Source organism: Zootoca vivipara, chromosome 2, assembly GCF_963506605.1.
Source record: "Zootoca vivipara chromosome 2, rZooViv1.1, whole genome shotgun sequence".
Taxonomy (NCBI): Eukaryota; Metazoa; Chordata; class Lepidosauria; order Squamata; family Lacertidae; genus Zootoca; species Zootoca vivipara.
This window is the reverse complement of record NC_083277.1, coordinates 5,320,061-5,337,715: the sequence shown is the minus strand read 5'-3', so window position 1 is coordinate 5,337,715 and position 17,655 is coordinate 5,320,061. Positions and strand designations below refer to the sequence as shown.

Here is a 17,655-nt window from a genome sequence, read left to right as displayed (position 1 = left end):
CTTTCAGGTGTACGCCCCAAACATGTCTGGATCTTCGGCCACAGCATAGTACATTTGGCGGCGGTCCATGCCACCACGGGTTTAGCTGATGAACATCTGGGCCTTCAGCTGAAGATCAACATCTCTTGGTTCGGGCATCGCGGAATGTGCTGGGATGCCCTCATGCCCTGGTTGCGTCACGAGCTTGCGTTCCGTCCCCCGCCAGATGCAGTTGTCTTCCACCTTGGCGAGAACGACCTCGTAGGGCGTAAGAGCATTGTGCTGATAAAGACAGCGATCATGGACTTGGAGAGTTTGCATACATACACTGTACCCCACCATCACCATATTCTGGTCAGAACTTCTTCCACGCCTGCAATGGCGCGGCAACTCCACACCTATAAGGCTTAATTACACCATTGAAAAAATAAACAGGGCATTGCATGCAGCAATCACGTGCATTGGGGGTCACGTTGTGAAGCATCCCGGCATCAAAATATACAGGAAGGAGCTGTTCCGGCCCGATGGCGTACACCTCACAGCCGCTGGTAACAATTATTGGCTGAGCGACATTAGGCATGGCCTATTGGAATGGTTGGCGGTTTGCGAAGCGTCTTTTCAGGTGCAGGTAGTCTCGGCGGCGAAACCTCGATTGGCGGTCTCGGGTGGTGGTTGCAGGTCTTGGGCGGAATCCTTTAGACATTTACCAAAATGGGGGGGGGCGTGGGGGAGGTGACCCCCCACCCCCATTGCGGCGGTGATACCGGGATTCCCGTTAAAGGGGTCTAGGCGGGAGGCATTGACCATTCGCCGAGGAGCCGTCATTGCCCTCCCCCTCCAGCGACGGCGAAAAGGGGGACGGGCTATATGCTTGAACATATGTTCTCCAGAGCTAGCCCAACCCCCATATATGCTGGATAACCTGGAAATTACCCAGGCGCTGGGAGGATAAACGCCCAGTGCCTGTGCCAAGGTCTCCCTACATCTGAATCTTAATAAAGTTGGGGCCAATTTTAATTCCATAGAACGTTGTCTGGTGTCATTATTCCGCTCGGGGCCTGACTGGGGTTTTGGGGGTCTCTGCCTGACCGCGCAATAAGGATGGAAAGGTCCTACAGTCCTGTTTCTCTTACAATCAGATGGACTTGTTACTGAAGAGGTCCATTTCATTGACATGCACTGATGTAAATCAATATAGTGTTTCAGAGCAATACAAACCATTTTCAATAATCTGCCCCAAACTCCACTAACGCCTGCAGTGGAAGACACGGTTTTTGAATGTATAATGGATTGTTACATGCTGGACCCTATAGATAACATTTATATTAATAGCCTTCCTCAGCCCAACTATGTATGATTGAAATTCTTCCAAGGAAGGAGCAATTTTCTGGTTATCACCGCACCATGAATGTAAAGCTCATGTATACCACTTTAACATTCATGACTTCCTACAAAAAAATCCTGGGAGGTGTAGATAGTTAAAGGTGCTTAGTTAGGAGCCCCCTATGTTCAAGGTCTCTAACACAGAGATAAGGAATGAGCTAACAAAAGTTCAGGTTAAAGATACAACCCAACCAGCTCACTTATGCATCTGCCTTATACAGTAGCAATAATACCTGGACTTTGCTTAGCTTTCTCCGGCTAACAAAGGAAGTGATGGGTGCCTAAAGCCCCACAGCCTCCCCACCCCTACTCAGTCGAGGAGCATCCCCAGCAGAAGAAGGAAGGTGTGCCGGTGGCCATATTGCGCTGGTCATGCAGTGACTGAATCACATGCCTATGTAAGATTATGTTCTATGTGCTATGAATTCAGGTGTGAGAAAGAGGCACAATCACTTCATGTCTTTGCAAGGGAACAGGAGTATCTCTAGTTACCTAAAACAGAGGGCCTTCTCGGTAGTGGCACCCACCCTGTGGAATCCCCTCCCACCAGAGGTCAAAGAGAACACCAATTACCAGACCTCCAGACGGCGTCTCAAGGCAGCCCTGTTTAGGGAAGCTTTTAATGTTTGATGGATTTCTGTATTTTAATATTTTGTTGGAAGCCGCCCAGAGTGGCTGGGGGAAACCCAGCCAGATGGGCGGGGTATATATATATATATATATATATATATATATATATATATATATATATAATCCATCCTCTTTTTGCCTCTGATCTTTGGTCAAGAAATATTCCCAAAGATTCAAGGAGTGACACAGTCCTGTCCCTCCTTGGAAAGCAGGCATTTTGCTTTCCTTGGTCAAATCTCACCCCCCCCCCCGGCTGTATGTACTCATGTGGTGGGAATGTGCTCTTATTTCTGTTGAAAACTGATGAAAGAACCTAGATAAGCAATTTCAATAGGCTTCCCCCCCAAAGGCTTGCATAAAGACATACATTGGGCTCCAAATGATCAGATCAAAGACTCCAGTCTGCTTAAGCAACCTGCTCTCACAGCAGCCGACAGGGAGAGCACATTTCTCTCTCTATTCTCTAAAATCTGCAGGTTTTTACAATAATCCTGCCAGTGTCTTGATCTGTTTACAGTTTGTTTCAGATCTATGGCTCCTCTCCTGCAGCTACCTGCTCTAACAGAAATCAATAAGATGCCCCAATGGGGAGCCACAAGCAGGGTTTTGCTGCAATGAATATTCAGAGGCATCCTGCCTGTGACATTGGAGGTTAGCACAAAGCTATCAAGATATAAGCCATTGAGAAGCTTGTCCTTCATGAATTTGGCCAGTCCTCTTTTAAAGCCATCCTAGATCACGGTCATCACGGAATCCTGTGGCAATTAATTCCACAAGTTAACTGTGTGGAAATGTGCTTCCTGTTCTCTGTCCTGACTCTTCTAACAATCAGCTTCATTGGATGTCCATGAATTGTATAAACAAAATTAAAATATTCCTTCCAGTAGCACCTTAGAGACCAATTAAGTTTGTCATTGGTTTGATCTTTCGTGTGCATGCACACTTCTTCAGAATTGTATAGTTTATTAGGATTGGGGCCTAGGAGAACAAGGTTTTAGTTCCACTTGAGTCCAAATTTCTAGTTTGGAGAGAGAAAAACCTTTCCCCATCTATGTTAATCACACTATGCATGAGTTTATAAACCTCAGTCATGTCCTGTCTTATGAGACTTGATCCATCGTAACTTTTCTATAATTTTCTGAACTTTCCTGAAGTTGATGTTCCTCAGATTTAGCAGGGCCCAGATTGACAGCCCCATCTGTGAGTTCTCACAAACATGCTTTGCTCTCACTCTGCCCCTGCCCATTGAGTCACACACATTGAGCCAGGGAGGTGGACCTTCTAAACATGATAATTATAAAAATCATGGTGTTTTATTTATCTAGTCCAGGGATTTCGCCAGTGATGGCCTTTGAGTCCAAAAATAAAATAAATATCATAATCACAGGCAGGGTGAGGTAACTTATTGTCACAAGCCTGCAAAAAGAACTGGGATATAACTATCTGAAGCCTGGCCTGAGAGATTTGGGGTAGGTAGAGCTCCTTTCTGTGGGAGTTTGTGTACCTTTGCTTGAAGATATTTTAGGAGACCAGGTGTGCTACTAATGTCCCTGCAGCCACAAGAGTGTATGACTCTTGCAGGCATAGCCAGAATGATATTACTTCTGCTGCTATTTCTGCTGCTAATGCCGCATGGAGTCAGTGGGATGCTGAAAGCAAAATGTCCATTAAATCGGAAAAAGAATCATGATCCGTTGAATTATTACAGGCCAGGAGACCACCTCATTAGTGGGGTCATATATCAAGGTGGTATTGTAATGAACAAACCTGACTTTTTCCAGCACCCCAGAAACCCTGTTATGTTGTAAGTGACTGTATGTTACCCACCCTGCATTCACAATCACTGCTGTGTGCAAGAGATAGCACCTGTTTTCTGGCCATCCCTGGTAAAACCTTCTCCCTCCTTTGCCCATCTATTGACTTTGAAGAAGGTTTGGTTATTGAGAGGCGGCATCAAAGTGCCTCTTGGCCTCTTTGGTATCCTGCAAACTGGGAGGTTGATTCTAAACACTTTATTTTTGGGGGCTTCAGTTTAATTAATACAAAGGCAGCATCTAGGGAACAGGTGATCATCTCTTCTCCTGCTTCTTGGGTGTGTTGTCAAACTTCTGCAACTTGCTCAGGTCACTGTTGAATCGAATTGTTGGCCCAGGCTGGGAATGAATTGGACAATATTTTGACTGTCAATTGCTCCATTTGTGGGGGCTGCTAAATGCAGGGTTGTCTCTGCAAAACATTTGCCAAACTTTAGTGCTGGTTGGAGTGAATCAGACTACAGTACATTTGGTTTTTGGGTGTTAACTAGAAACCCCGGTGTATGAATTGCTTGCTTTGTGGGCAGAAGAAGTGGCTTCAAGAAAGGCTAGCTAAGTGGGCTAGGGAAATTGTTGGAACAGCTTCACAAGTCCCAATGAGTTTTGGAACAGGTGCTACTCAGTATGAACTCCTTAATCTTGACCTTCTTCTCATCCATGATTTAATGTTGCTACGGAAGGTAAACGGCGTTTCCGTGTGCTGCTCTGGTTTTGCCAGAATCGGCTTAGTCATGCTGGCCACATGTCCCGGAAAAACTTTCTGTGGATAAACGTCGGCTCCCTTGGCCAGTAAAGCGAAATGAGCGGCGCAACGCCAGCGTCGTTCGCGACTGGACTTAACTGTCAGGGGTCCTTTACCTTTACTGTTGGAAAACAGCAAAAGCATTTCCTTCTTCTGTGCATGGGATACGTAAAACCACACAAGGCACTGCTTGTCTCATAACCTAACCAGCAGTTGTTTGAAGCCACTATGTCTATGATACCATAACTCTGCCTATGAAACCTGAGAGATTTTGTTTCCTGTCCTCTCCGGACAAAATGTCTGCTATTTCTCTCTTTCCTCCCTTCTCATCTTGTCAATAGTTCCTGTCAAGTCTCTGAGTTCCAGAAACTGTAAGTTATCATTCAGATCAAATTCACCCAAGCTGCAAGTTCTCCTAAAAACTATTTATTTCCTTGTTGGAGCACCTGGACAAGTTTCTACTCCTTCAAGTGGACAGTTGAAACAATTGTTTGTTTATTCATTTATTTGCAGTTCAACATTAGAGTACCCTTCTCCATACCTGTCTCCCTTATTTGCCATTCAAGAGATCAACCAGAATCCTCAGCTTTTACCCAATGTCACCCTGGGCTACAACATCTATGAGGCTGCTTTTGATGTCAGAACAGCGGCTGATGCCATGCTAGACAGCATTCCAAGCTACAGCTGTGGAAGACAGAGTAATGTTATAGCTGTTTTTGAAGCAACTACTTCTGAAATTGGCAGCCAGATTTCAAGCATGTTGGGCATCTACAAAATGCCCCAGGTAGGTCTTTGGAGGGGATTGGAGACCAGCTATGTTTCCTTCCACTTTTCTACATCTCCACCAGTGTTGAGAAACCCATTCACTCCTCCAGAGGTTTCTGAACTACAAAGCCATGCATTCCTGGTCATTCACCATCCTTGTGGGGATTGATGGGAGTTGTAGTTCAGCAACATCCCGAGGGCCAAATTTTCCCAATCTCTGGTCTCCAGGGAACATAAATCACAAGCACCCAAAAAGGGAGATATTAGAAAGAATCTCCCACAAAGTGGGAACTGATTTGGAAAGCCCTCGGTCTATTTCTCTCACCCACACCTGACTGGCATAGGAAGTAGTAGTATCATCATAGTTCAATATAGTTCCTTGCTCCCCAAGAGTTCTTGTTTCTTAAGAAGACCAGTGGTTGTCTCTAGAAGCTAATTGAGCATGGAGATTAAGCTTCCTGCACTCCTGCAGACCATGTCACTGCTTAGCTTCTGCCTCTGCCTCTCCTTCTGTGAAGTTGCCTGTTATGTACTGAGCTGAATCCTAGAACAATAGAGCTGAATCCTAGAACAATAGGATTCAGAATCAGCAGGAGCTACCCAATCCAACTCCAGGTGGAAGTGAATCCGCAACCTGATTGGCCTGCTGGAGCAGCCAATCAGGCGGCTGGCAGAAGTGAATCTGCTACCTGATTGGCCTGTAGGAGCAGCCAATCAGGCTGCAGGCAGAAGTCAATCCACAATATAATTGGCCCACAGGTGTAGCCCTGAAGTAGCCAATCACGCAAGGCCCATTGTGTAAATAATGTATATAAGCAGATGGTTTTGGGAAAAGAGCCATTCGTCTTCTCTTCTTCTCCTTGATGAATATGAGCTGAATAAAGAGCATGAAATTCACTCTCGACTCCGAGTATATTTCACTGGCGACGAAGGTGGGATCCTGCTGAGCTGACCGCCACCACGCACTGCACCGCAGCACCGCCACCTGCTGCATCGCTGCATCGCACCGTGCATCCAGGCTTCAGCTCCAGGACCCAAGGAACCCAGAATGGCAACCGACAGCAGCTTCTTGCCATTCAAACCAGCATCAGGAGACTGGGAAGGGTACGCCGCCCGTTTCAACTTCCTCCTGCAAGCGAAAGAAGTCACCAACGATGCCATGAAGAGGGCGACATTCTTCAGCGTCTGTGGAGAGGAGACGTTTGAAATCGCCCGGGCTCTCCTTGCACCTAGTGATGTCGCTACCGTCTCTTACAAAACAATAATGGAACGGCTGAAGGAGCACTTTTCACCACAGCCCTCGGTGGTAGCTTGCCGAAATGCCTTCTACGCAAAGCGGCAAGCCCCGGGGGAAACCATAACTGGGTTTGTGACCTCCCTCCGCCAAGCCGCCCGGTTATGCAACTTCTCAGAGTTGGAGAACATGCTTCGTGACCGCCTCGTCGGTGGCCTGAGGGACGAGGTGTTGCAACGACGCCTCTACGCCAAAAAAGACCTCACGTTCCAGAGTGCTCTGGAGGAAGCCCTGGCAACCGAAGCCGCCGAGAGGTCAACGCAAGAGGCACGACCGGCCCCGCCATCCCAACCGAGGGTCTACCACGAAGACCTCACTGACGAATCCGAATCTGACAGGGAGGAAGTACACCGAGTACAGCGGCGCACTCAAGCAGCACACACACCACAGCAGCCTCGACGAGAAGGAGGGAACTGTGCAAGCTGCGGGGAGAACCACGAGAGGAGGACCTGTCGTTTCCGCAACGCAGAGTGCAGGCAGTGCAGAAAATTGGGACACATCGCCCGGGTGTGTCGGGCTCGACTCACCCGTCGACAAGCATCAGATGACCGACCCAGGAGCCCCAGGTCACACGGCACCATGCACCAAGGCAACTCGACGGAGATCACGGACTACCAGGTATTCCAGTTGCCCCATCCCAGCACAGAGAAAATTTATATAGAGGTACAGATAGAGGGAGCCCCATGCCGCATGGAGCTGGACACGGGTTCAACTCTATCCATAATCTCGGCCCGAACATTAAGGGAACTGTGCCCTAATGGGGGTCCCAAACTAAGGCCGGCCCCATTCACCCTCCGGGACTTCCAGAAACGTAAGGTCCCTACAATGGGGGTGGGGACCTTCAGGGTGCAATATCGAGGGCGAAAGCAACAATTGGACTTGCTGGTAGTTAAGGGCCCCTACGTTAGCTTACTGGGACTGGCATGGTTTGGACCTCTGGGGCTAGCCGTTACCGGGGTGAACCGCACTAGCTTACAAGTGGACGTGGACGCCATATGCAAAGAGTTTCCAGGGGTTTTCGATGGGGCATTGGGACGATATACAGGACCCCCCATTGCCCTACAGCTAGACCCCGCTGTACGACCCATCAGGCACAAGGCTCGCCGGGTCCCGTTCGCCCTGAAACCCCGCATAGACGAGGAATTGGACCGGCTCGTGGAGCAAGGAGTGCTGGAGCCGGTGCCCAACGCCCCCTGGGAAACTCCAATTGTCACACCCGTCAAGCCTAACGGTTCGGTCCGCATCTGTGCAGACTACAAATGCACCATAAACAAGGCTCTCACGGCCCATGCATACCCAGTGCCAGTGGTCAGCCATGTCCTCGCCACCCTGGCTGGGTCAAAAATCTTTGGCAAACTGGACTTGGCCCAAGCGTATCAACAGTTGCCTGTGGACGAAGCCACAGCAGAGGCTCAGACGATTGTGACGCACAGAGGGGCATTCAGAGTAAAGCGGCTGCAATTTGGCGTTAGCGTGGCACCAGGCATATTCCAGAATCTAATGGACTCCCTCCTTAAAGGGATTCCTGGCGTCACCCCCTTCTTCGATGATGTACTGATCGCCGGGCCCACACCAGAGGAATTTGAGGACCGCCTCCGCTCCGTCCTGCACCGTTTCCAGACGGCGGGCCTCAAGGTGAAGCGGGAAAAGTGTTTACTGGGAGTGCCGCAGGTGGACTTTCTGGGATTTAAGGTGGACGCAGAAGGGGTCCATCCAACCGGTGACAAGGTACGGGCCATTTGTGAGGCCCCAGCGCCCAAGAGCAAGCCCGAACTTCAGTCATTCTTGGGACTATTGAACTTTTACCATGCCTTCCTTCCCCATAAGGCAGCGGTAGCGGAGCCCCTACACAGACTCCTAGATAAAAGGGCCCCTTGGGTGTGGGGCCAGCGACAAAGGGCCGCATTCCAGGCAGTCAAGGACTTGCTCGTCTCGAACTCGGTCTTGGCACACTTCGACGAGAGGCTGCCAGTGGTGCTGGCATGCGACGCCTCTCCCTATGGCATCGGCGCTGTCCTGGGACACCAACTCCCGGATGGAAGAGAGGTGCCGGTGGCATACTTCTCCCAGACGCTTGCTGCAGCCGAACGAAACTACTCACAGATTGACAAGGAGGGTCTGGCAATCGTGAAGGGCGTAAAAAAATTCCATGATTTCTTGTACGGGCGGCCCTTTACCATAGTGACTGACCACAAGCCGTTGCTTGGCCTGTTTGCCCCCGAGAAGCAGACCCCCCAAGTGTTGTCTCCACGTGTCCTCAGGTGGTCAATTTTCCTTGCCGGCTACCAGTATGCACTAATCCACCGCCCTGGGAAGGCGATGGGCCACGCAGACGCACTCAGCAGGCTACCACTACCAGAAACAGGCCCCGACCCAGCGCCTGCGCAAGAGGTTATGACCCTGGAGCTGCTTCCCGACCGACCCATTCAGGCACAAGAAGTTGCGCACCATTCCACAAAAGATAGGGTCATCTCCCGGGTCCTGGACTGGGTGTGGCGAGGATGGCCCAGCAGCAGCCCCGGGCCAGAATTCGCTGGCTACACAAACCGCAAACATGAACTGTCGGCCCACAAGGGGTGCCTGTTATGGGGAAGCAGGGTTGTTGTTCCCCAGCCCCTCCGCAAAAGGGTCCTCACAGCCCTACACGAGACACACCCAGGGGTAGTGAGGATGAAGGTCCTTGCCAGGAGTTATGTGTGGTGGCCGGGGATTGACAGAGAGATAGAGGCCTGGGTCCAACACTGCCAGACCTGCCAAGAATCCCGCCCGGATCCCCCAAGGGCCCCAGTCCAGCCCTGGGAGTCCGCCCGACATCCATGGTCACGCTTACACGTGGACTTCGCTGGCCCCTTCCAGGGAAAAACATTCTTCATAGTGGTGGATTCCTACACCAAATGGCTGGAGGTCGCACTGGTACCGTCCACGTCTACGGCGGCAGCCATCCGGGTACTACGTAAGCTGTTTGCAACCCACGGGCTCCCTGACACCCTCGTCTCGGACAATGGAACCGCATTCACGTCAGAGGAGTTCCAGACCTTCACAGCGCAGAACGCCATCCGCCACATCCGTTCAGCACCATTCCACCCTGCCACCAATGGCCAAGCGGAGCGCATGGTGCGGACCACCAAGGACAGCCTCCGCCGCATAACACAAGGGGACTGGGAATACCGCCTTGCCGCATTTCTTCTAGCACAGCACAGCACCCCAAGCACAACGACGGGCCGGAGCCCAGCTGAACTACTCATGGGCCGGCGCCTTGCAACTAGACTGGACCGACTTCACCCCGACAGAGCTCAGGATGAGGTAGTGGTGGGGAAAGGCAGGAACCCCCGGACATTTGTGGCCCAGGACCCAGTGTATGCAAAGAATTTTGGGGCAGGCCCAGCATGGGTACCCGCCACAGTCACCAAGGTGACCGGTCCCGTGTCGTACGAGGTACTAACGGAAGGGGGGCAATGTTGGCGCCGCCACTGCGACCAGCTACGGCGACGATTCCCAGGAGGAACCCGGGAGGAGAGCGGGACAGAGGGGTCCCAAGGGGACAGCAGGGCAGTGAGGCCTGTAGAGCGAGAGGGGTGGGCAGGGGAAGCAGAAGCAGTAGGCACAGAGGGGCGCCCCGAGGCTGGAAGGACACCGGAACCAGAGTCACAACCTAGTGGTTCAGTGGCGCCAGACCAGACAGCCCCGGCACAGCCAGCAGCCTCGGAACACGAGCCAGAACCAGAACCCCTGACCAAGGAACACCCCAGGCCACAACGCACACGGAGGCGGCCAGCAGACCTTGGGGACTACGAATGCAACTTCCTGGGCAGGACTGGAACTTAGAGGGGAGGGGTGTTATGTACTGAGCTGAATCCTAGAACAATAGGATTCAGAATCAGCAGGAGCTACCCAATCCAACTCCAGGTGGAAGTGAATCCGCAACCTGATTGGCCTGCTGGAGCAGCCAATCAGGCGGCTGGCAGAAGTGAATCTGCTACCTGATTGGCCTGTAGGAGCAGCCAATCAGGCTGCAGGCAGAAGTCAATCCACAATATAATTGGCCCACAGGTGTAGCCCTGAAGTAGCCAATCACGCAAGGCCCATTGTGTAAATAATGTATATAAGCAGATGGTTTTGGGAAAAGAGCCATTCGTCTTCTCTTCTTCTCCTTGATGAATATGAGCTGAATAAAGAGCATGAAATTCACTCTCGACTCCGAGTATATTTCATTGCCCATTGTGATTCTAGGAAGGGTTTGGAATGCCATGACCCCTGAAAGCCCCAGATGCCCTATTCTGCCTCAATATTCATTGGAGCCACTTCCTTCTCTGTGAGCTCTAGATTCTCCATCGGAGGCATGAAATGCTTCCCAGAAGCAACTGGTTAGCCACTGTGAGAACAGGATACTGGATTAGATGTCACATGATCATTGGCCTGATCATGTGACAGGGCCTTTCTTTTGTATTCCTGAAAACAAGACACCAATCCTTTTCTTACTAGATCAGTTTGGGCTCTACTGCATATGATCTCAAGGCAAAAAAACAGTTTCCTTTTATCTACTGGATGGTCCCAAAAGAAAAAGCCCAGTACAGGGGGATTGTCAAGTTGCTGCTGCATTTTGGATGGACTTGGGTTGGTCTCTTTGTTCCAGACAATGGCAATGGAGAAAGGTTCCTGAGTGCCATCAAACCTCTGCTGCTCCACAGTGAGATTTGTGTTGCTTTCTTGGAAATAATTCCTTTTTCCATCCAGATGATGTCATCCCTACGTTGTAAACCATCTCTCCTGAGACAAGTCAAGGTGTTCATTTACTATGGAGACTCTGAACATGGAAGTTTTGTAATCACATACTTACAACGCTTTCAGGAAGTGAAGAGATCTCAGGGAATAGTCTGGATCACAACGGATGTTCTGAACATTGACGAGATTTTGTTTTGTGGTTTTCCTTACAACACGCCTGGCCAAGGTTCTTTGTCCTTAGTAAGGAATACACCAAGACAGACAGAATGTAGCTACTATACTCGACGTTCATACACATCTGAACCGTTTTGCCAGAGAGCATTCTCTTGTTCGTGTTCAAACAATGTGGTGTCTATGGAGGGTTGGACAAGATGCACAGAACAACCGGGAACTTTGTCCCAGGAGAAGATAGAGGCAATCTGGTCTCAAGATCGCTACAGCACTTACTACGGGATCCAACTTGTTGCTCAGGCTTTAAATGCTGCATATTCATCCAGATCAAAATGGAGGTTAATGACGGGTAGAGGAGAAAGATTGGAACATCAAAGGTTGCAGCCATGGCAGGTCTGTCCTCTCCCCTCTTTGCAAATACCTTGTCCATCTCTGGAATATTAATTGGAATTTATATTTTTGTAGTTTATCTCATTGCGATTTTCTTTAGTTGGACGTCTTGAGAATTTTTTGTTATTTTTCATCTATCTTTGTAGCTGTACTATACTTTGAAACTAATTAATAAAGAAAAGTATGGGGAAATATTGCTTCACAACATAGGATTTTTAAATACTTAAGGAGCATTCACTCACATTAATATATATTTTCATAAAATGTATATATCGCTTGACTGATGAAAAAACAGTTTACAAAACAGTTACAATAATAAAATTAATAGAAAGAAATTTAAAACACTAATTTGAACCCTATATTTGAAACCTATAAAAAGTTGAAATCACAATAGGATAGATTAAAGCAAATTAAAACACATGCAAGCTTTCTAGAGTTTCAAAGCGCTTTCCTGGCCGTGTCCTCAATATATATGTTTATTTGGGTCTTATCCCCAAGAGGATTAAAAATGTGATAAAGGACCTGGACCAAAAGTCATCAAATATAGCTGACACAAATTCGCTTCAAAGTAGTAAGAGGTTGGGAACCTTCCTTGATTATCAAAGGAAGACAAGACTACATCCCACAAAATATTCAAGCTGATGAACATATTTGATATATCAGATGTCCAGGAAACATCCTTCAATTGTTTTGCAATCATATAGTTTCCTATCATCTGCAATGGAGTTTGCATATAAGCCTGCAGTTCTCACATGCAACCCTGATACCATGTTTTCTAAATGCTGGTGTTCTCTCCTGCCATTCTAGCTTCACAGTTTCTTAAAAGAAATCCAGTTTTCTAATTCATCCATAGGAGGGATGTATTTTGATAAGAATGGGGAGCTGACTGCCAACTTTGATATCTGGAACTGGGTTGTGTTTCCCAATAAATCTCACAGCAGAATTAAGGTTGGGACAATCGAGGAACAGGCATCCTCCGACATAAAATTCACCATTAATCCGGAAGCCATTGTGTGGCCTGGGAACTTCAGCAAGGTGATTGCATTTATTTATTTCTTGCATTTATACCCTGTCCGGATTCATGCCCCGAAAAACTCCGGGGGAATGCCTGTGCAGTTGTTAGTAGTGTAGCATCTTCAAGAAGGGACATGATTCCAGGGAGGACTCAGGATGCAGCAGATCAATTTGTAAAAGTTGACTGAGCCAATAATAAGCTTGACAGTTCAAAAGCAGACCCCTGGAAGGGCAATCTCTTAATAATTCAGTGGCAGTAAAATATAAGAGTAAAAAATTTAAAATGTACAATATACTTTAAGTAAATCAATTCGAATTGAGAGAGTGAAGGAACATCAGAGAGAGAGTAAAAGTAAGAATGACATGTGACCATGTTTGACTGCATTTATAGGCAGTTCAGGGGCAGTTTGACCTGGAAACACGGAGCTCTTTCCAGATGCATGTCTGTCTCCATGAAAACCTTGGAAACCTTCCAAACACACTAGAAGGTTCCAGAACACTTCCATTACCTTCTGTTAGCTTCGCCACACGAGAGCCAGTGTGGTGCAGTGGTTAAGAGAGGTACACTCGAAATCTGGTGAACCTGGTTCGCGTCTCCGCTCCTCCACATGCAGCTGCTGGGTGACCTGGGGCTAGTCATACTTATCTGAAGTCTCTCAGCCCCACCTACCTCACAGAGTGTTTGTTTGGGGGGAGGAAGGGAAAGGAGAATGTTAGCCGCTTTGAGACTCCTTCGAGTAGTGATATAGCGGGATATCAAATCCAAACTCCTCCTCCTCCTCCTCCTCCCCCGCCTTCTTCCTCCTCCTCCTCCTCCTCCTCCTCCTCCTCCTCCTCCTCCTCCTCCTCCTCTTCTTCTTCTTCTTCTTCTTCTTCTTCTTCTTCTTCTTCTTCTTCTTCTTCTTCTTCTTCTTCTTCTTCTTCTTCTTCTGTAAGGTTCAGTGGTTTCTTTCAGCTTCTATAGCTTTCATACTTCAGAAATGCCTTTATACCTGATATATCCCACCTTTTCTCTATAGAGTTCAAAATGCTATATATGGTTTGTTGCCTCTTTGTTTTATTCCCACCACAACCCTGTGAAGTAGGACATATTCAGAGGAAGTGAACAGCCCAAGGTCACCCAGGCAGCTTCATGGCTGAGTGGCAATTGGAAGCTTGGTCTCCCGGGGTCTTGTCCAACCCTCTAACCCCTACACCACACAGGCTCCAGTTCCCTTGCTAAATTTGGATAATTTCCCAATAGGGGCCCATTTTATATTATCCCTAAGCTGGCCACTCCCGGGAAGACTGCCACTTCCCAGATGTGTACATCTCTGCTCTTTTCCTTGCTTTCTCTGTTTTGCATAGGAATTCAGTTGGAGAGGAGCAAAGAGTGGAGAGGCTGTCCTTACACTTTCCATTTTTCATCCACTCAGAGGGAGAGATGACAATGCATCAATGGGCCCAAAGTTGACAGAGGAGCCATAGCTGCCATGTGGGCTTCAACAGCTGCCCAATACTGTAATGCCGACTGCTTATAAAAACACAAAAAGACATATCATAGCAGCAAACAGGAACAATAAATCCCACACAGTTTTAAAGGCAATAGAGAGTTTCATTAGTTGACCTTTTCTAAATCCCTTTATCCTTTTTAAAGATGAAACTTTATGGCAGAAACAAGATGACCTCTGCACAGTCCTACAAAATTTGGAAGGGTCTCATTCCCATTTTTAAGCTTTCTAACCTGGCATCAGTATTCTAAAAATGATTTTTATTTGAGCACTTTCTCCAGTCAGGGCCTTCAGATGATGTCTGTTATTTCTGTTGATCTCCTTTGATCCCCCTTCTCCTTATTTTGTAGGTCCTGCCTTGTTCAAGGTGCACCGAAAGCTGTCGCCCTGGATATGCCCGAGTGACTAAAGAAGGAGAGCCTGTTTGCTGCTATGATTGTGCTCCTTGTGCAGAAGGGACCATCTCCATTCAGGAAGGTGGGTGACTCCAGAGGAAAGGGAGAGGACATGTAGTCCATAGCCCTGTTCTCACAGTGTTGAACCAGATCTTAGAGTATGGTCCTTTCAAGAGGGTCTTGTTCCCCATAGCAGTGCAGCACTCAAGTGCAAGGCCTCTCTCCCTTCCAGCCTTCAGCCAGCCCGTCCAAGATGGGGCTCTCCTTCTTCACTGCCTTCTTCTTCCCAGCACACCTTGCTAAGGACTGTCTTTTCCTGACACTTCAAATGCACACCCCATCACCATGGCAACCTTTTTTCCTGCCCAGGCAAAACAATTTCTCTCAGATGGGCCATTAACAGCTTTTGTCACGTGAGGCCACAACTTGGATGGAAGATTAGTCTGTATTTTTCCAGTAGCTTTCAATCTTCAATACTCCAAATAATAAAGAACTACCATTTATTAATCTATAGGATTTATATAGATTATCTATAGGGACCCAGGTGGCACTGTGGTTAAACCACTGAGCCTAGGGCTTGCTGATCAGAAGGTCGGCGGTTCGAATCCCTGTGACGGGGTGAGCTCCCGTTGCTTGGTCCCAGCTCCTGCCAACCTAGCAGTTCGAAAGCACGTCAAAATGCAAGTAGATAAATAGGTACCGCTACAGCGGGAAGGTAAACGGCGTTTCCATGTGCTGCTCTGGTTTGCCAGAAGCGGCTTTGTCATGCTGGCCACATGACCTGGAAGCTATACGCCGGCTCCCTCGGCCAATAATGCGAGATGAGTGCGCAGCCCCAGAGTCGGTCACGACTGGACCTAATGGTCAGGGGTCCCTTTACCTTTACCTAGGATTTATTAATTTCCATGTCCAACATACCCACCCCGAAATTCTGTGGAGTTTCCCTTCCAACTCTATGATTCTAAGATTCTGTTACACCACATTCATAAGTCAGGGCTTTCTCCAGATACCCACACTATTTGAAATTAGAGGTGTATGGACGGAAATGAATTCATTTTGCTGTGGCACCCTGCTCACAGAATGCCCCTCCCCAGGGACAGTCACCTACAGCCAGCAGTGAGGTCATTCCAGCACCTTGTGATTTGTGGATTTCATTTTGATTGTGGGTTTACATGTTCTCTCGAATGTGGATATTGTGGTTCAGTACAGTGGAACCTCGACTTACGAATAACCCTACTTACGAAAAATTCTACTTACGAAGGATACAAATTGGGGCCCGTTTACGAATTTTTTCGACATCTGAAGGCCGGATCGGGCCCCCGCTGCCGCCACTAGCGGCCTCCTGCCGCCTCGGGCGCTCCGCCCATGGCTGGATTGGGCCCCGTCACCCCCGCTAGCGGCCTTCCGCCACCTCGGGCGCTCCGCCCACGGCTGAATCGGCCCCTTTGCCTCCGCTAGCGTCCTCCTGCCACCTTGTTTGCTCGACCCAAGGCCGGATCAGACCCCATCGCCGCCGCTAGCGGTCTCCCGCCGCTTCGGCCGCTCCGCCCACGGCTGAATCGGGCCCCGCCGCCTCCGCTAGCGGCCTCCTGCTGCCTTGTTTGCTCGACCCAAGGCCGGATCGGGCCCCGTCGCCGCCGCTAGCGGCCTCCCGCCACCTCGGGCGCTCCGCCCACGGCTGGATCGGGCCCCGTCGCCTCCGCTAGTGGCCTCCTGCTGCCTTGTTTGCTCGGCCCAAGGCCGGATCGGGCCCCATCGCCGCCACTAGCGGCCTCCCACCGCCTTGGGAGCTCTGCCCAAGGCCGGATCGGGCCCCATGGCCCCCGCTAGTGGCCTCCCGCCGCCTCAGGCGCTTCGCCCACGGCTGGATCGGGCCCCATTGTCGCCACTAGCGGCCTCCCGCCACCTCGGGCACTTCGCCCACGGCTGGATCGGACCTTGTCACCTCCGCTAGCGGCCTCCTGTCGCCTCGGGCACTCGACCCATGGCCGGATCGGGCACCGCGTCCGCTGCTAGCAGCCTCCCGCCGCCTTGGGCGCTCGGCCCATGGCTGGATCGGGCCCCGCCGCCTCGGGCGCTCGGCCTACGGCCAGATCGGTCCCCGCCGCCACCACTAGCTGGCCTCCCACCAGATAGCCGCCTTCCCCACTTGGCCTATGGCCGGATCAGGCCCCCGCCGCCACCACTAACCTGCCGCCTCGCCGCCACCCGCCCGCGCTCCCTGCGCTGAAAGGTAATAAGATATATAAGATATCTTTATTGTCATTGTCCCCTTGCGGGAACAACGAAATTACTCGGTTGTTACATCCACTCCGATAAAGCATTCCGCATAATCCAAAATTATAAAAACCTAATTAAAGAGTTAGGGAGCAACCAGCCGCTGCGTCTCCACGCGCTGCCATTTTAGCCATTTAATGTTGCTGTGCATGCCTTTAAAGTCTCTTTTAAAGGGTCTTTTTCCTAGGCTCCGGAACGAATTAATCCATTCCCAATGCATTCCTATGGGAAACATCGTTTTGACTTACGAATGTTTCTACTTACGAATGTGCATTCGGAACGGATTAAATTCGTAAGTAGAGGTTCCACTGTATTTTCCTTTCATAGAGGTCCTGAGATTGAAATTCTATTACAGTGGTACCTCTACTTACGAATAACTCTACTTATGAATGTTTCTACTTACGCATGGAGCTCCGTCCGCCATCTTGGATGCTGTTTAGAGAGGATTTTTTCCTACTTACAAATTTTTTGATAGGGTTGCTTCGACTTACGGATTTTTTCTCCCAATGCATTCCTATGGGATTCGACTTACATTTTTTTTCGACTTATGAATGTGCGTTCGGAATGCATTAAATTCATAAGTAGAGGT

At 49.3% G+C, this 17,655-nt stretch overlaps 1 protein-coding gene across 1 annotated transcript in view; it reads left to right on the top strand.

Moving 5' to 3' along the window:
• The window catches only part of LOC118080221 (vomeronasal type-2 receptor 26-like), a 29,630-nt gene extending 12,825 nt beyond the window's left edge, over window positions 1-16,805 (top strand). Inside the window, exons 4-8 of the mRNA XM_060270877.1 lie at window positions 8-247; window positions 5,115-5,332; window positions 12,698-12,925; window positions 14,745-14,871; window positions 16,639-16,805. Coding sequence (XP_060126860.1) covers window positions 8-247; window positions 5,115-5,332; window positions 12,698-12,925; window positions 14,745-14,871; window positions 16,639-16,805 — 980 coding nt within the window. The remainder of the gene's footprint in view (window positions 1-7; window positions 248-5,114; window positions 5,333-12,697; window positions 12,926-14,744; window positions 14,872-16,638) is intronic.
• The last annotated feature ends 850 nt before the right edge of the window (window positions 16,806-17,655 follow it).